Source organism: Achroia grisella, unplaced genomic scaffold (genome assembly GCF_030625045.1).
Source record: "Achroia grisella isolate CSIRO2021 unplaced genomic scaffold, CSIRO_AGI_Agris_v1 utg109, whole genome shotgun sequence".
NCBI lineage: Eukaryota > Metazoa > Arthropoda > Insecta > Lepidoptera > Pyralidae > Achroia > Achroia grisella.
Window position 1 is genome coordinate 4,058,600 of NW_026712573.1, and position 20,548 is coordinate 4,079,147.

A 20,548-nucleotide genomic window follows, 5' to 3' on the forward strand; every position below is an offset into this window, starting at 1 on the left:
ACTACTAATTGGATTAATGCAACCCATTATATTACTTATAATGGGGTCATTTATATTATAAGCTAGTAAACTAGCTATATTTCTTATTTGTTTTTTAGGCAGATAAAATCTATCTCCAGTCATACAAAAGTTTGTAACAAATTTGTTACTATCAAAAAATAAAAAGTCATTATGACGACATGTCATATTATAAATTAAATTATTAATATAATATATGAACTTATTTTGTTCAATGGTCAGAGAACGACAGTAAGGAAATGCACATAATATTATTTTACCTATGCCCAGCTCAGCAATATTAAGCAAAGAGTTTACAAGTTTAATTACATGACTTTTTTTTACATATAAACAGTTGCCTAAAGCAATGACTAATGTGGTTAACTTATCATACCTACCATTAACCACCTTATTTAAAATATTAGGCAATGAAGCACCAGGAAGACAATTATTTATGACATGTTGATATAGACTTTCTGATAATGAACGGCCCAGACCCTTACCATATTCATCTGAATAAATAATTGTCCTTCGTACTGGTGCAACATTACAATTATCAGTTTTTAAAGACAAGTTAGAATTGAGTAAACTAGAACAAGGAGCGATTGACTCAGTCAAAACCGATGTGATTGACTTATTGTTATTTCCATTAGGGCTATACTGACAAGATTTAGGAGATTCAGGTGTCTCACAACAACATTTCTCTGTCAATGAGGTAAACCGCTCCATGTTGTAATTTCCCAACTCTATTAATTTATCCAGCGATTTACTATAATTATTAATTTCAAGTTGAGCACACTCATATTTTTTTGTTAAATTAGATAATGAAGATTCTAACTCTTGAATTTTACTCTTTATCTAATTTTATCTAATTTTTTCTAATTAGTGATTTTAAGAAAATTGATAACGAATTCGGTACTTTGTAATTGTATAATGGTAACATTTGTCACTTTACTTTCCTCTATTCTCTTTGGTTGTGGTGAAAAAAGAAAAATTTCATGGTGTTTTGGGGTGACACATATACGTAGGAAAAAATAGTGTAAGATAATCACATTGGCACCAACTGCAGGGAAATGGAATCAATGGAATATGAGCTCGCCAGAAACCTCACTCTGTTGTTTTTCGTGGAACGCCTGCTCGACAAAGGCGAGCCGCGTACGTTACACGATCTTTCCTGCCAGTTTGGTGCCAAGGGGTTCACTAAGGAGATGCGGCAGATCGCTGGCGGGTCGCAGTCGGGACTAAAGAAGTTCCTGGCTCAGTACCCGGCGTTGTTCAACATAGACGGGGACTATGTTGATATCAACACATTCCAGAAGCATCAAAGTGGAGCTGGCGCGTCGTCAAACAACGACTACATCGAGGAGGCTAAGGAATATTTTGCGAGCAAAATGATCCAGTACGGCGAGGGTACCGAGGTGCCAATCAAGAGTCTGCTCGGACACCGCAGCCAGGCATCCCCACAGGTGCGTCACATCTCGGGACAGCGAATTAAGGAATTTAAGGACTTTCTCTTGAAACATCCCGACACGTTCCAGATTACTGATGACAATGTCGTTCTAGTCAGTGATAGCCACAGGAGAGGTAACACACACAGTAACTCTGAGCACTTTCACAATTTGCCTGTGGCCCATATAAATACAGATACTGCCCAACAGTTGTTAGACTATGTCGCACAATGTATAGAGGCTAAGGGACCAGTCATGGTTGATCAACTGTTTCACTTAATTGTCTCTCGCTTTCCACAAGAATATTGGTATCAAATGTTCAAATCGCCAGCTGACTTAAGCGCCTTTCTGAAGTTATTCTCAGATAGCTTCCATGTTCAATCAAATCTTGTCACATTAATTAGCAAACCAAAAATTCCAGTAATGTATCTTAATGCGAAATCTAAAACAAAGACTGAACCACCAAAGCCTGTGGTAGATGAGAAACCTGCATCGCCAGCTCCACCTGTCATAGTGAGCCCTACACCGTCAGATGGCAATAAAAGTCCAGCCAATAGAATACTCAGTCCTATAGAATCTCCCCGTGGTCCTCAAGCGAATATAGCAAATCAAACGCTTAAACAAAGGATTAATTCTATCGTGATAAAAAACTTAGCAGAGAACATGGTTAGAGATAGGGTTAATAATCATTTGAATGCTCGCAGTTCAGAAGAAACAAATGGTACACCAAGTTTACGAAGCAACCTAATGGGAGATACATGGCGCCAAAAAGTGCTTCAGTGCACAACTGTCATAGCCAATGTTAGGGAGTGCTCTACACTAATTGATAGTATTATGAATCCTAAACGTAATGCAAAAAACATTGTATCATTTGATTGTGAAGGGATAAATCTTGGCCTAAAAGGAATATTGACTCTTTGTCAAATTGCTACCATGAATGGTGAAGTGTACATATTAGATATCATGGCATGTCCTGGTATGGTTATAGAAGGTAAAATCAAGGACTTATTAGAAAGTGAAAATGTAGTCAAAATCATACATGATTGTAGAAATGATTCAGTCAATTTACACAATCAATTTGAAATCACTTTGAAGAATGTATTTGATACTCAAGCTGCCCATGCTGTATTGCAATTACAGCAGCAAGGTGTACCTGTTTATAAAGTGAAAAATCTTAGTCTTAATGCCTTATGTGAGTTGTATAATGCTCCAATGAACCCCATGAAAGAGCAATTGAAAAATGTATATAGAAGAGATCAGCGTTATTGGGCTCGGAGGCCATTGACAAAAGACATGATCATATATGCTGCATCAGATGTTCTTTCCTTAGTCAATCCTGCAATATATGCTTATATGTCCAGCAATATTAAGCCAGATAACCAACTGTTATTTGAGGAATTAAGTAATGAGCAAGTATTTATGCATATTCAGCCTACAGAGGTCAAATTACGTAAAAGGCAAAGAAAAATAAACACAGAAGTAGGAGAATTAAAACAAAAATTGGCAGAAACAACTAAAAATATTGTTTTAAGTAACAGGGAAATTAGATTGTTGAGATATTTGGAACTCACAGAGGAGGAAAAGGAAAAATTGAAAGGTTGTCACAAAATATCTAAAAAATTAGAAAAATTAGAAGCAATAGGACAAGACAAGGATTCAGATTCTGACGATGATGAGAGAGAAAATGAGATGGCTAGTTTAGAGTCTAATCCTTCAGACCCAATTTCATCACCACACTCCACACAACCTCCAAGCCTCACTGAGTCAATGCAGATGATGGATGAAATATTGTCAGATGCTAACATGGATAAAGTTGAAAAAATAAATCGTCTTGAAGCAATTCTGTCTGCCGTGGCGCCGCTCAGTGGAGAATTGGAGGACAAATTCTCACAGACCATGGAACAAACACTGCCATTGCTCAAAAATAAGGATTGGTCCAACCTTAGTCAAATTTTGAATATGAGTGATGCAGAGAGAAAGAATTGTAGTTGCAGATGCCATAATTCTAATTTTGATGATGTTAGGTGCAATGATCTCAATGAAACCAAGAAGTCCGAAGTTGGATCACAGACGCTCAGCACAGGGGACATAGTTATTACAAGGATCCATTTCAGGGAAGAGGATAAAGCAAACGAGAGGATCCTGGATGCGAGCCCTGCAAGTAAACGGACGGGAATAAACAACATGTCTTGATGCTCAGGTTTACAATACTTCCATTTTCGAGAGTGCCACAATTTAGTTCGGGGACTCTTTTCTGTACGTAATTATTTCTTCATAGTAGTTTTAAGTTTGAAAAAGTATAACAAAGTCCTGTTGTAAAGAATATATCACGTAGTATGTTTGTCAGGGGTACGATCGCGGTTGCTCGAGAATCAAGATAATTAATTATGCTATGAGGTCGTGCATCGCTAGTGTCGAATACACCCACGCTATATGTTCATTTGAGCGGAGATGAACGTATACACTCGAATAAATACAACAGTAATTCGCATAATACGACGGCTACTTAATTCCATTCGTCTGGAATATACAGTATGCTGTTACATATTTTAATTTATTTATTACGTTGGCTATTGCCTATTAAGTAATTCAACTTAATGTGATAAATTTCAAGGCCTTTTTTCTCGGTCTATTTTGTATTGTAAATAGGTATATAAGATAAAATTCGTTTAGCATGCATAATCTTCACATCTCAAATCACGATAAGTTTCAAGTGTTTTCCGATGTAGTAAACAAAAATTGTATATACCCTATTTATTAAAGTTTATTTATATTCACTTTAGTAACTGGCAGCATAGATGAAGCTGCTGAGACTTTTTTTTATTAAAAAATGGCAATAATAGGCGTATACTTACGTACAATAAAGTGTTGTAACATATTTATCGGTTATCGTTTAGATGTACACTAGTGATAAATATGTTTTTAAAGAAATATTAAAGATGGTATGGGTTTAGTATTATGATGGAAATTTTATATTGTAGGTAGTGTGAAATGGTGCTTGGATATACCTATGTTTCGAACGTTTGCAATATATTAGACAGGCATTTGCAATGAATTTTATTGTATAATTGGATGACTGGAGGTTTTTATTTTTCCTTCAGATAGTATTTCGTGCCTTCAAGTCATATCTGACGAATGCCTTAATTGAAATGTGAATCAGTAGATACTTTTTATACGTATTTTGTAGAGTAAACACGGAAATTAGATACGATTATTATTTATGGGTCACATTACATATCCCTTGTTTCACACGTTGTTAGTGAGACATTTTAATAGAAAGTAGAAGAGTAATTTCTAAATTTCCTATTACTCGTTTTGTCATTTATTTGTTAAAGGTATTAAATGTTCAAATACTTAATTCCTTTACAAGTTATATTCCTCATATTAAGTAATACTTTGTTAATAGCTTCATATATTATTACTTCTAAGCCTGTTGAATACATTCAAATAGTTTATTTTTTATGTTGTTATTACAGTATGAAATGTGTTAATACTAAGTGATATTATGCTTATTGCTTATCTCGTAGAAAGCGGTTGCTTTGATTTGTTTACTCCCATGTATTATTCATCAGTATTCCATCCAAACACTTAAGTAAATGCATGAAACTAAAAGCATTTACGCTATTTTTTTTCTTATTAACATCGCAAATCAAATGATGTTAAGGTGTTAGTCACGCTTATGAAATTGTCAACGAATTTTTTTTCTTTATATATCTGCCCGTAATTTTTAAGCGTAAGTAAATTATTCTTCTTTTTTATTTTCTAGTATAAATTTTGTGCCTTAACCCACAGCACAATTTACAAGTAAGTTTTTCACTCGATTTTGTAGCGGGAGACGACATGAGTTTTTCAGTGCCACTAATATTTTTTTTTATTGTAATATTGTTAAGGAAGCATTTTCGTTAGTCAATCTAAGGCATAATAACCACTTCTGTTATATACCTCTAGGTACGTTATATTTTTCTAACCAATGTTTAGAACTTTATTTACCTAATTACCAGAGTCTGCTTTCGAGAAAGTCTAACTTGTAATGTGGCAAATATTAGTTTACTAATTTGCGCATTGTTTATGTTTATTATAAATAAAAAGTTGTAATAACTTTGTGGTTTTATTGATTAACCTAACTAATAGTAGCAAGAAAACATGGCTCAAATAAAACGATGACAAATTAGGACTAATTTACTTACTTTGTCGCAGCAACAAGAGGATTGTTAGTGGTGGGAACTTACGTCACTATTGCTACAAATATATGTCACAGTCATCTCCACGCAGTCACTCATGAAAAATATTATGATTAATTTCTGTTCTGGCCAAACTGACCTAACTTCATTTTCATCCTGTAATCTTCCGTTGATGTCCCGCCTGTACGAGTATATGCCCATTAGTGCAGTGTGCACTATTCTATTATCAGTCATTAATAAATCCAAGCCCAAATGTTAAAAACAGCGATCCGATGAAGTATATGGTTCGCCTGATCCCTGAAATTTAACCACGTTTCTATCGACCCATTGCAAATCCTTATGACATTAAGATCTTAGATTCAACGTACTCTAAAAATATGCGGGACTAGTATGTATTAGAAAGTTATAAGAACTGCAGCAGTACTTCATAATAACTTCTCAGTATTCAATCCATGGTCGCTGCTTGATACGGCCACCTAGCTTAGTGCCGTTAACTGGACGAGTACAAGAGAAATCTTCCTAAGTAAAATGTTATTTATTTTAAATCCTTTCCTAAAAAAAATCCTAAATATTACGTGTTATGAGGGTCAGCTGGTGGAAATAAAAAATACCACATATTTTCAAGACTTCCAATACGACTAATATTTATTCAATAGTATTATTAGTAGGTACATACTTGTAAGTAAACCCAAAGTACATAATAAAAAGTTTATTTTACAACTGTAACAAATGCGTTGCCTGAATGAACAGATGTACAAGTTTTGCTTAGCGTGAAACTAGATGGCGCTGCGTAGGTGTGTAACTGTGTAATAGATAACATGAAAACTACATTATTAAAGATAAAAAATATGATGAAATTGTGAATATAGCTCCATTGAATTTATCGAAATCCTATTCTGTCCAACAGTATTTATATAACAATATCATGAAATATTGATTATTAGAGTCACAGACATATGCGCATATATTATAATTTGTTTCATTTACTACTCCACCCACCGTCAATATAAAAGACAAGTGCGAGTATTATTGAAAAAAAAAAGTGATGTTAATGACATAACGTGTCTTTAAATCATTCTCGACGTCAATCAATACGTCAAACTCAATTATTGTAACGAACGATTTAAAATTCAAAATTAACAATTTGCTGCTTCACGGAATTGTACCGCTTTTAATTATTTTTGTATTGTTTTATTTGTTTTTTATACAAAATACGATATGGAAGATTTCGATGTGTTTACAGACGAAATAGAGTTTACGAAACCGTTGTTTAAAAATATACTCAACAAGTATGTTTACGATGTACCTTCATGTTTGAGTGGTTCTAATTACCAAAGTAAGTGCATATGATTTCATACGAATTGATTATATCTTTTTATGTTCACGCTAATTCCCTGGAGGCCTGGTTTTTGACTGCACATGGAACAATGATGCATAGAATTATTATATTGTGTTCAAAGCTTGTGACCAGAGCTAGTGCAACCTATTCAAAATGTCCAGAGGGCTAAATACTTTTATCTGTACATCTATACATATATATAAAATTGGATTGTCTGTTTGTAATATTGAAATAACCGTTTTTTTCTACATGCATATGAATATACATACGGTATATACACCAAAATAACTGTCTGTCTGTCTGTTTGTTCTGGCTAATCTCTGAAATGGCTGGACTGATTCAGACGGGACTTTTATTAGCAGCTGATATAATAAGGAGTAACTTAGGCTGGTTAGTTAGTTAGGTTTACTATAAAATTATTCATTTTATGAATAATTTAAAAAATATAAATGACTAGCTACCTGCCCTAGCTTTGCATGGGTATACATGTATTATACATGTTACGAGTATATACGACCTCGATTAAGTTTTATTACGAGTAATAGTTTAGTTGTCAAAATACAAAATGTAGATTGACATTGTTGTAAAAGAAAATTATAAAAAGAGACAATACAATTATTCTGCTGTAAACGTATATATTATTTATTAGTAAACTAAACTCACCATCTCAACAAAAAAGAACCCCACCACAACAATACATATAGACCTTCCTCTTGAATCACTATTGATTGTTAAAAACTGTGTTAAAATCAATTGTGTACTTTAAAAGATCTTAGAGAATGGATAGCAGAAGTCACTTCTTTTTATACTTTGTAAAGATTTTATTTTATAGTCAATGATTCAATAAAAACTATTTCTTTCAGGTGGTAGAAAGCTTTTAGCTGAAGAGTATCTGGAAACATGTGATGAGGAAAATTGTGCATTCCACTTGAGCGAGTCAGTGTCAGCTTCACTCAGGATCATGGCTGTGTACCGAGATGAGCAGTTGAAAGCTGCTGGTAATATTATCGATTAATTAATATAGTACCTTCCTGTAGTAATAATAATTTTAATGCACTACCTGCCTGGTGTGAAATTTATAGACTACTAGCTGTCCCAGTAAACATTGTTTTGCCTTAAAGTAAAAAAAATTTGGGGTGGACTACCCCTAACATTTAGGGGATGAAAAATAGATGTTGGCCGATTCTCAGACCTACTCAATATGCTCACAAAATTTCATGAGAATCGTTCAAGCTGTTTCGGAGGAGTATGGGTACTAAAACTGTGACACGAGAATTTTATATATAAGATGTTATTCTGATGTCTAAGCTATATTACTGTAAAGTTTTATCAAAATCCGTTCAGTAGTTTTTGCATGAAAAATTAACAAACATCCATCCATACTCAAAAACTTTTGCGTTTATAATATTAATAAGATTGCTCTTTGAAATGCAGTAGTAAACTAAATTATATATAAAGTGAGTCTAAAAATTTTGTTAATAATGAAACACTCTGTGCCAGTGGTAGTTATATTGTATGTGTTAATCTGATGTTATAATCAATATATAAGTATATATATACTATAAAGTTGCATCAAAATAAAATTTAATTTATTTTAAGTTAATATTTTACAATATTTTACAAATAATTTACAGCTTTTATTATATTACATTTCAGGTAATAAACATCATAAGATTACAAATTTTATTAAGCCTGTCCAAGCTTTGATTGACTCCAGCCCAATGTAAGTATATATATTCTTGAATTATATGTAAATGGTTAAGTATAATTAATTCTGATATTCAAGAGAAAAGATTGATATAGAGTTGCAGAGTATAGAGCACAATGGATAGAACTAGAGGGGGCCTAAGATAAAAGGCACGCAGAATTGCAGAACATTTTGTAAAGTAACAGATAAATTTAGACAGCCTGTAGATAAAACTACAATATATCTTTCAGCTTTGAAAAATAAAGGCTTTATTATTATTAATATTGTATTTATAATATTAGATCTAACATAAATAACAATTTGTAGAGATTACACACCACTATCTAATCCAGACCAGTTGCAAAGTTTGTTCTGTAGTACAACTCACACAGCCCTAATCCCAAGCTGAGCAGATTTTGTGTTATGGGCACTAGACAATTGATAGATTTTTTCTGTAAATAAAAGCCCGACCAATACAAAGAATCATACTCATGAATACAAATTTTTGTACCGTACGAGAAATCAAATCCGCGACCATCGGAGGTAAGGCTTGTGTGCTAAAAGTGTGCCAATCTGCTAGATCACCGCTAGATGGAAGCCATTTGAGTTATATTGACATATCTCTTAAATTATTTTATTTTAGATGTAAAGAAGATGAGAAACTGTTTGACTTTTTATCAAGGGATGCAGCGGAGTTAACTAAAACGTTAGAATCTATAAAAATCGAAGAGGACCCCTTGTATAAGAGATACATGAAATTCAGCTCGGACAATAATGTCGACAATTTTCATAAGATATTAGGAGAATTGCCTAAAGGTATTTATTTTTACATGACTATTATAATAATAATATATTTGGAAAATTCACAGAGCACCATCTAATCCCAAGCTATGTACTGTGTTATGAATACTAGACAACTGATATACATATTTTTGTAAATACATAAGTAGGTATGTTATATATGTAGAAAATACTCAGAGCAGTATAAACAACTGTACTGCAACCAACATAAGTAAAGCTGTGTACTAAACTACTGCTAGACCACTGAAGCTGTCATTCTTACTAATATTGTAAATGCCAAGGTAACTGTCTATCTGTCGCTCTTTCACTCCAAAACTATTGAGCCAATGTAAATGAAATTTGGTACACAGATAGTCTAGACCCTAAGATACGATATAGGCTTACCTTTTAATGGGAAAAATGGATTGTAAGGAGTTGAATTTTTAAACTGAAACTTGAAACGTATTTTTAGGTTCTTGATTTTAAATATAGATAAATATGACATTAAAAGTTTGTGAAAATTTTACCCTTCAGAGCCTAAAATAAAATAGGGGATGAAATTTATATGGAAATTCGTCATTTTTGAAGATATAACTATGTGATGCATGTTTTATTTGTAAAATAAGTAGCCTAAATGATTGCTATCCAAGTTTAATATTCCACACGGACAAAATCGCGGATACAGTTAGTTTTCTATATATTATCTAGATCTTTGTACTATTATTGTGACACGGGAATTTTATGAATGATTTACTTGCACTTTCAGAATGGACTATAGTACAGTTGACTGCACCATACAATCCCAATGAGAACATAAAACCAATGAATGAGTTTAGAACTGAGATATATTCTATATATTTAACCGTATTCTCTAATGATTATTTGAATGGAATTGGACCATTTACAATTAATGTTCCTGCAAATGTGAATAAAGGTTTGAAACTTTTTTTACGGATAATAATGGAAGGGTGCACCCGCCTGCGCTAACGGTTTACGCTGGCGGGACACCAGTGGAGGACGATTACATGAACAGTGATAAATTTTATGTATATGTGTGATCGATTGGGTGTGACACATAGTTTCTCCTTTTTAGAGTTATATGCTGAACTCATAGAACCTATGTCAGCAAGCACCTACCTACACAATAACATACATTATTTCTCGTTTAATAGTCTTTGATTTTAAAGTTAGTAAAATAATTACTATAAATCACTTAGAACCTACTTTAACTTTTAGCAAATTTGCACAATATTTTCAATTCACAGGCAAAAAGGGGCTGTTCAAGAAACACTATGGAGGGGGGGGGTCTTTACTTTGCTTATTTTGGATGACATGAGGGGTAGGGAAGTCTAGATGATGAATACGTCATCGGTAGTTATTTACTTGTTTACACGATGGCAACCCTCACATTGTCTTTGCTAACAATACACTAATTGATAAATGTTTACGTAAGCATTTGGGGAGAGGGTTAGAGCTATGCTTACTTTAGCTGACAAGGGGGATGGGGGGGGGGGGTAAATAATTGTAATAAATCTGCTTACTTAATACTTGATCGACCCCATAACACAATTAGTGTTGAAACAATAAATAATGAAATAATATATATTTTAGAAGGAGAGAAACCATTATTTACGGAACTATATTCTGTATTGGACGAGAATTATGATACTATTGCGAACGCCCAGTTTTTAAACAATAAGCGGTTGGTACAAAACTACTGGAGCAGAAGGGAGGACATCGATTTGAGGATGAAGGTAATTGGATAATATAACTTGTGCTATGTAATGCTATTGGTTTAAAAACTATAAATACATTGTTATTCTTTCAAGTAAGTTCTGAATAGGGCTGCTTCTAGACTCAGCAGTCAGACAGCTCTCATCATGGTTTATTTCATTATTCGATACGATACTATAATATTTTTTCTCTTATACTTTTATAGTATTTAGCAGTTGTATTCACACGAAATACTAAGTATATGCTTTATTTGCTTTATTCAAACAAACTTAAATTGAACTTCTTTGGAATAGTCATAGTTATTCTTCTTCTTTCTTGCTCTTCGTTCTACTACTGCTCATTTGGATAGCTGTCTTATCACAAGAATGAGCAAGATACATGCGTGTTGCTCTTTTAAATAATTGTTGTTTTTCATTTTTAAGTTGAAAAGTGTAAATACAAGCTACCAACTAACTGACTAGCACTAATTCATTAGAGTCAATATACTAAAAATACCAGTACCATTAGTACGTACTAATAGTAGTGAATCTGCATTCTGAAAGGATGGTAGAATAAAAGTGCTTTTTTTTAAGATATTACAAAAATCGTACTGAGTGGCGTGCCTTGGGAGAGTCCTATGTCTAGCAGTGGAATACAGTGGGCTGATGATATTGTTGTTGTTGTTGATGATGATGGTGATGATGATGCTGGTGATGATGTCAAATACTATTTTTGTTCCAGAGCCTAATTAATGTAATGGATAAGGAATGGCTGGGTGGTTGGGGCAGTTTGTTGACCGGCAAGTTAATAGACGGCGCCCTCAGGGACAGAATTGTTAAGTTGGTTGATACGACGATATCCGACTGGGGGTAAGTATTAGAGATGAATTAAACTCAATTATATATTATACAAGGAAATATATAAAGTAAAAAAAAAAATTAATATGGTACTCTATTCAGTAAATGAAGATTTGAAATTGAAATTGAAAAATATACTATGATGGCATTTTTTTTATATAAAAATAAAAAAAAATGACGGCATTGGTACTCTATCAGTTTAGCATACCGACTTTTTAGATGGTAGCGGGTTCAATTCCTCGTACGGTCCAAACAGATGTCTAGGTGTTTTCTATGTATATTGTGTATTTACAAATAAATATATTTCGATCAGTTTTTTAGTACCCGTAATAATCTCTGTTTATCTTGCTTTATTTTTATACTACTATGGTGGCAAATAAACATCGGTTCGGATCGGCCAATGTGATGATAAGCGGCTACCGTAGCCTATGGACACCTGAAATGCTGCTTCAGACGTCCATAGTGTTGTATAAATATGTAATAAAACTATTTATGACTGAAAATTGTATTTTAATCTTATGGTAGATAGAGAAGGTGACACAATACAATAATTTTGTTTTTATATTTTTGATTATAGAATAGAAAAAACCTTTAAATATATTAATATGAAAAGAGTTTTCTCAACACATAGGCTATGGGATTTGTGTACAGGGTATCACGTGCAAGTTGTCGACCCTTAAGAAATCTTAATGTACCTAACTTGAAAAACCCCTTGCTAGTTTCTCAAGAAAACCTCGGCATGTAGTTCATTCCACAATCTAACGCGCGGTACGCGGTACGCGGGAGGAAACTCCTCTGAATCCGCGCTGTTCGAGGACACTTAGGTTTCAGCATGTAGGGATGAATTTCCTGTCTAATTTTACAGCGTGTAACTTTAGCGCAGGCTGGTACTCAATACCATAATTTTAAAAAAAATGCTGATATAGTGAATGTAACGGTTGTCGCATAAAATGTGGTACATTCGGTTTTCAATAGATTTAGGCATTTGTGTTTATTTAAAGAAGTCTGTGGCCTGTCCTTTGTTTGTCAAACGCGTAACACATTCCGGGCCGTGTGAGTTTTGTTCAAACACTAGATCAAACAGAGACAGGCGATACGTCCTTCTTTGTGTTCTCGACTCTATACAATACAAGCAACCCACCAAGTCTTCACACTATAACTTATATATAAAATTCTCGTGTCACAGTTTTCGTTCCCATACTCCTCCGAAACCGCTTGACCGATTCTCATGAAATTTTGTGAGCGTATTGAGTAGGTCTAAGTATCGGCCAACATCTATTTTTCATCCCCCTAAATGTTAGGGGTAGTCCACCCCTATTTTTTTTTTATTTAGAGGCAAAACAACGTTTGCCGAGACAGCTAGTATATATACAAAATTATCGTGTCACATTATTAGTTCCCATACTAAATACGAATTGTTTTTAAGGTAATTAAAAGTGTTTCAAGGTGTTAAAAAGATTATATAACATATACTTTTTTTTATTAAATCTCCGTTATTCTTTACAAGTTTATACAGAAAAGTAGAAATATAACTTCAAAAGTTGCGTATTATTAGTTGAATCCTATCTTCACGACTGTTATCTTATATGAGGTAGTTAAATTGGCACTTGACTTGCCTACACTTCGCTACATGGCTATGGGCAAGCTTATCGCCCTCTCTCGGATTATTTTTTTATTTCATTTAAGTATTTTAAAACGATTTTTTTTTGTTGTGATGTTTATATAGTCTAGTCGAAAGTTGGATATATAGACCTGACACAAAAGTGTGACCACTGCGACATCGATTGACATTAGTGGTACCAGTATTCCTAAATTTATCAAAATAAATCCACCATATAGATATCTATATGGTGGTGATCGGAGGATATCCTCCGATCGATCTCCAGATCAATTCAAATAGGGATCGAAATTATGACGGCCTGAGCCGAGATTAGAACCCCTAGCGGTTCCCTCAGAGTAAAGTCCTATTTGTCAGACGGGACTTAGCCCTTAGCTGTTACATAAGTCGTTACTCTGCAGTGTCATCTGCACTCGCCCCCTATCGTTCGGTGAAGCTGTAAAAGGCCAGTTAGAGCCAACAGCATTAGAATATTTCGAAATAAAAAAAACATATAGACATGCATGGAAGGCAGTATATGGATCAACTAGCTTTTGTCCGCGGATTCGCACGCGTTAATTTATCCCCTTAGGGGTGGAATTTATCAAAATCTTTTCTTAGGGGATGCCTACGCTACGTCATAGTAGCTTTATGCATGCGAAGTCTCAGCCCGATCGGTTTAAAATTGACAAAGTTTCATACAAACTTTCATCCTCTATTTTATCCCCTTGGGGGTAGAATTAATCAAAATCCTTTCTTAGCGGATGCCTACGTCATAACATCTACCTGCATGCCAAATTTCAGCCCGATCCGTCCAGTGATTTGGGCTGTGCGTTGATAGATCACTATGTCAGGCACTTTTGATTTATATATATTTAGATATATAATGGAACACGTCTATGTTTCAGATTTATAAAGCTGACGGACAAACAAAAAGTACTGCTGTACAATTTAATAGAAAGTAGCCCAGTGCTGTCATCAAATCAAATAAAATCCTGTATTAGGAAAATATTAACCGAACATGGCAACACTGAAGACATACGACGAGTTATTGAGGAAATCGACTGCCAAACATGCACCAAAGAGTTTAGATTTTTAAACGAATTGTGTTTAAAATGCTTGTCGAAAGCGTTCGAAACAATCCATCATTTTACTTTAGTTGATGGAATAAGGGCATTCTCACAAGCAGCTACGTCTGTGAAAGAGGGCGATGAGTGGGCAACCCTGAAGAAAGCAGAAAGATATCCTGTTATACTCATTGTTGATGAAGTGAGTATATTATATGTGAATGGTTTAGTAATAGGCGCCAACGGAATATCAGCGCTGTAGATTTATCTGTAGCTTTATGCTGAACTAGTTGCCTCTTCATCTTTACGAAACATAAAGTCGCCTCAATTTTTCTAATTTGTACAATTTATTTTTATGCATCTCATGTATGCTGTGTTTGTAATTGATGGATAAACCATTTGTCTATTTATCTATCTAAACAAGCTGATAATCCACTTGCTGGAAAGCTGTAACGTCGCCGTCGCATGAGGTGTCCCTTTTGAGACCTCATGTGCTGCCTCATTCCAGTGGAATGTATGGATTGAGGTATCCCGCTTTGAACCCTGTGATTTCGTTGCATAAAACTCAAAATTAGTGTCGTAATAAATCTATTGTATTCAAACAATCAAAGCTTCCAATACAACCTGCTTGATGGCAGATATAAGTAATACAGTGGTACGAAATTTGCCTCCTAAGTGCAAAATAAGTTTAATTCTACTGCCACAGAATTCTTTTCTTTTCTCCCTTTTTTTACTTATTATTTAGTGTAATTTTATGTTCTATAAAACGGAGTGATTGCTCTAGATTACTACGACTGGAGCAAACGAGAGAACTTGAAAGGTAGCTTACGTATATGTTGAGGTTATTCAATACATATTATCGTATAGATTCTTAAGAGACGGATAATTAGCAGAGACGATAGCAGCTCGCCTTGTGTTGTGGTTTCCGTACTTAATGGTAGTCACTTTAGCCTAACTATTGCTATTTTAGCGTTCCTAACTAAAGCCCTTTTAGTGTTCCTAACAAAAGAAATATAACTATTATTGTGAAATCACTTATATTCATGTTTATTTTTCAGATCTTGGACTCGTTCCCATGGGAGACTCTGCCTATTTTGAACCACCATCCAGTCTGCAGAATGGAGAACATTCACTTCGTTTATAGTCTGTTTAAACAACACGAGAAACAATTTGTCGATGGATATTTCGAAGCCAGCGGTGGTGTGGGACGATATGTCATTAACCCAGGTGATTTAATATATCTCAGAAGTGTAGAGATAAAAATATTAATACAAAAAAACGTGGCATCCATAAGTGGATAAAATGATCAATATGAATAAATTATTTTTTATCAGAGTTGATTTAAATAAATATATATAGAGAGGCGAATTACTTAATATAACGGATTCACGGTGCGGGTGCCGTGTGCCAGAGAGGGTAACTCCGAGCAGTTTCCGGGACTTGTGATCCGGGTGTAGGTTTGAGGGCCTCCTCATGTTTCTCTCCCTGCCTACGCCAAATCTATACTTCGATACTAATATTATAAAGATGTAAAATTTGTAAGTTTGTTGGATGATTACCCTAATGGTAATTTTTGTACTACAGTTCTGATTTCGAATATTATTTTAGTATTGGATAGCCCATTTGTCAAGGAAGTCTATATAACATAACATGGAGCTATGACCAATAGATAGATAGATAGATATAGATGTATATAATAGGAGCATACCTGTAATGAAAAAGTTGCAATAACGGGTAGAATGTGACGGCTAGTTTTGTATAAAGGCTTACCAATTAATCATTAAAGTTATGATTCAATCTATTGATCCATTAATCAATCTTTCAATTAATATTAGTTACACACCAATGTGAAACTAAACGAACAGTGAAGTAAATATTGATCATATATTTTCCAGATAAGAATTTGGAGCGCATGGAGAAACGGATGTGCTCATTCGTGAAGTATTGGTGCGAAGGCTGGACTGGTCATGTTGCTGAGCCACCGTCTCCTCAGGATTATTTGCGGCACTTAACAGAAGCTGATATTTTCTTGTAAGTTTTAGTTCTATTAACATTGTACCCTTTTTTTGTATAATTGTTCTAAAGATAACGTCCGGCTCGAAGGACTATCGCTGATGTTTCATCAAAAATTTATTACATATTTTTACTATTAAACATTTGAGATAAAAATATATTATCCGGCTCGAAGTACCATAGTCCATAAACTGTAACAAAATGCGAAAAATATAGGTGAAAGTTGTTACCGATACATTTTAATTATTGTTTAATTGCTATTATTAACTGCAGTAGCTACAGGATTTTAGCTAAACCTTATCGAAAATTTTACAGTGGCCATTGCCAAAGTTTTCTTAGCTTTTATTTTCTGGACTATGATTTACAATATGATATATTATATGTGCGTAGGTACTGCGGGCATGGGGATGGCTGCCACCTGGCGAGCGGCGGCGGAGCCGGCAGCAGCGGCGGCGTGGAGGGAGTGCGGGCGCGCGCCGCCTGCGTGCTGGCCGGCTGCGGCTCCGTGCGGCTGACGCGCGCCGCGCCCCGCGCCCCGCCCGCCGCGCCGCACCACCGCCTGCACGTGGCCGCCAGGTACAGCCAGGTACAGCCAGGTACAGCCAGGTACCGCCGGGCGGCGTGGTGGGAGTGCGGGCGCGCGCCGCCTGCGTGCTGGCCGGCTGCGGCTCCGTGCGGCTGACGCGCGCCGCGCCCCGCGCCCCGCCCGCCGCGCCGCACCACCGCCTGCACGTGGCCGCCAGGTACAGCCAGGTACAGCCAGGTACAGCCAGGTACCGCCGGGCGGCGTGGAGGGAGTGCGGGCGCGCGCCGCCTGCGTGCTGGCCGGCTGCGGCTCCGTGCGGCTGACGCGCGCCGCGCCCCGCGCCCCGCCCGCCGCGCCGCACCACCGCCTGCACGTGGCCGCCAGGTACAGCCAGGTACAGGTACAGCCAGGTACCGCCGGGCGGCGTGGAGGGTGTGCGGGCGCGCGCCGCCTGCGTGCTGGCCGGCTGCGGCTCCGTGCGGCTGACGCGCGCCGCGCCCCGCGCCCCGCCCGCCGCGCCGCACCACCGCCTGCACGTGGCCGCCAGGTACAGCCAGGTACAGCCAGGTACCGCCGGGCGGCGTGGAGGGAGTGCGGGCGCGCGCCGCCTGCGTGCTGGCCGGCTGCGGCTCCGTGCGGCTGACGCGCGCCGCGCCCCGCGCCCCGCCCGCCGCGCCGCACCACCGCCTGCACGTGGCCGCCAGGTACAGCCAGGTACAGCCAGGTACAGCCAGGTACCGCCGGGCGGCGTGGAGGGAGTGCGGGCGCGCGCCGCCTGCGTGCTGGCCGGCTGCGGCTCCGTGCGGCTGACGCGCGCCGCGCCCCGCGCCCCGCCCGCCGCGCCGCACCACCGCCTGCACGTGGCCGCCAGGTACAGCCAGGTACAGCCAGGTACAGCCAGGTACCGCCGGGCGGCGTGGAGGGAGTGCGGGCGCGCGCCGCCTGCGTGCTGGCCGGCTGCGGCTCCGTGCGGCTGACGCGCGCCGCGCCCCGCGCCCCGCCCGCCGCGCCGCACCACCGCCTGCACGTGGCCGCCAGGTACAGCCAGGTACAGCCAGGTACAGCCAGGACGCGAGGGGCGGGTGCGGGCGCGCGCCGCCGGGCGGCGGCTCCGTGCGGCTGACGCGCGCCGCGCCCCGCGTGCGGCCCGCGCGCGCCGCACGTGGCCGCCGTACAGCCTACCGCCGGGCGGCCGTGCGGCGCGCGCGCCGCCTGCGTGCTGGCCGGCTGACGCGCGCTGACGCGCGCCGCCGCGCCCCGCCCGCCGCGCCGCACCACCGCCTGCACGTGGCCGCCAGGTACAGCCAGGTACAGCCAGGTACCGCCGGGCGGCGTGGAGGGAGTGCGGGCGCGCGCCGCCTGCGTGCTGGCCGGCTGCGGCTCCGTGCGGCTGACGCGCGCCGCGCCCCGCGCCCCGCCCGCCGCGCCGCACCACCGCCTGCACGTGGCCGCCAGGTACAGCCAGGTACAGCCAGGTACAGCCAGGTACCGCCGGGCGGCGTGGCGGGAGTGCGGGCGCGCGCCGCCTGCGTGCTGGCCGGCTGCGGCTCCGTGCGGCTGACGCGCGCCGCGCCCCGCGCCCCGCCCGCCGCGCCGCACCACCGCCTGCACGTGGCCGCCAGGTACAGCCAGGTACAGCCAGGTACAGCCAGGTACCGCCGGGCGGCGTGGTGGGAGTGCGGGCGCGCGCCGCCTGCGTGCTGGCCGGCTGCGGCTCCGTGCGGCTGACGCGCGCCGCGCCCCGCGCCCCGCCCGCCGCGCCGCACCACCGCCTGCACGTGGCCGCCAGGTACAGCCAGGTACAGCCAGGTACCGCCGGGCGGCGTGGAGGGAGTGCGGGCGCGCGCCGCCTGCGTGCTGGCCTCTCTCTCTCTCTCTCTCTCTCTCTCTCTCTCTCTCTCTCAGCATATATTCGTCACTGTTAGACGTAGACATCTTGTCCAGAAACATCGCTACATACATAATATCTGTTATAGCCCTATGGTGATTGGTATGCTGTGGGAGGTGACGGATCTGGAGGTGGACAAGATGGTGAGCACACTGGTGGCGTTGTACGTACCATCAGCAGTAACACCGGCCTGGCCCAGCGTCGGGAAGACCAAGTGGAGCCAGGGACAACTTGGTGAGAACAGCTTTTTTATGCTATGTGGAAATCGTGACTGCGAACATGGATGAAAGAAAGAGAGAAACATTACGCCGAACCCAAATAAATGAGATAAGGAACAAGCAGATGATGATATTTAAATTAGTCGTCTGCTTCTCATAACACTGGCTCTTGTGTGTAGATCGTCGGTTATTATTAATGTTAATATCACTGTGAAATTTTATTATTGTATATTACTCAAATGAAAGTTTAGAAAAAGGTAAATAAAGTAAGACAAGAGGTCTAAATATTGTTCTGATTTTCATTTCATTCTCATTTCGGTTTTTTTTTTCTAGATACTGATGTAGAAGAGAAAAGCCAATTTGTACCAGAACGTGATCTTCTACGTGCGGTGGCCCGAGCCCGCGGCTCCACCAACTACGTAATGATAGCGAGTAGCATGGTCGCTAGAGGGTTGCCGATTCGAATCTCAGACACAAAATAAGGTGCTTTTAAAATAAAATATATATGTAGTTTAATATATGTTATAATATAAAATTTAGCGATCGTATAGTAATTAATTTTGTTAAAATTTTCAATATGGGGTGTATTGTCTGCAATTTTATTACTAATTCGTTTATTACTAGATGGCGACATATATATAATTTATCTGTTGTTGTTTAAATGCGATCAATAGATGGTGCTGTTCAAATATACTTTTAAACACGTACGAATTCGCGGGCACCTCTAGTAAAGAATAAACTGTATGTATAATTCTAAAAAGAGTTCTTATAAAGTACACCATTTTACAAATTACCATAAAAAACTGGCAATTTAATAAAGGGCAGTTTGTGTCTAAAATATATATTTTGTTTCAGGTACATAATTGCAGTTAACAAATATCTGTGATTTTAGATATTAAAAATGCTACTTATATGTATAATAAGACTTCATTTATATGTATAATATTTTAAGTTGTAATTTTATATATACGGCCAACTGAAATGGACTGGGAAATATAAATGAGAATAATTATACGCTTATTTGTTAAAATAAATTAGCAATTTCCAATAATTTATTTATTTTATTTGCACTCTTTATTGCATCAAATACAAAACAATAATTAAAATAGTAAATATACATCCAATGATACAAAAGGCGGTCTTATCGCTAAACAATCTCTTTCAGACTACCTTTAGTTGGATAGAGAAAGAAAAGATAGAAAATAAAGTTTTTATTGTGATTCCTATTACGCTTGCA

At 38.7% G+C, this 20,548-nt stretch overlaps 2 protein-coding genes across 2 annotated transcripts; both read left to right on the top strand.

Moving 5' to 3' along the window:
- Positions 1–960: 960 nt before the first annotated feature.
- On the top strand, positions 961–5,543 carry LOC131847623 (egalitarian protein homolog). The gene has a single exon (XM_059197236.1). The coding sequence runs from the start codon at positions 1,071–1,073 to the stop codon at positions 3,636–3,638; it is 2,568 nt and encodes an 855-aa protein (XP_059053219.1). The 5' UTR covers positions 961–1,070; the 3' UTR covers positions 3,639–5,543.
- Positions 5,544–6,801: 1,258 nt separating this feature from the next.
- Positions 6,802–20,322, top strand: LOC131847699 (uncharacterized). Its single transcript, XM_059197336.1, has 14 exons — positions 6,802–6,962; positions 7,829–7,963; positions 8,622–8,688; positions 9,296–9,468; positions 10,199–10,366; positions 11,044–11,186; positions 11,887–12,014; positions 14,508–14,868; positions 15,725–15,893; positions 16,562–16,697; positions 17,070–17,255; positions 19,182–19,327; positions 19,645–19,794; positions 20,167–20,322. Exons 1-13 carry the CDS (start codon positions 6,845–6,847, stop codon positions 19,791–19,793), a joined length of 2,079 nt encoding a protein of 692 aa, XP_059053319.1. The 5' UTR covers positions 6,802–6,844; the 3' UTR covers position 19,794; positions 20,167–20,322.
- Positions 20,323–20,548: the final 226 nt, after the last annotated feature.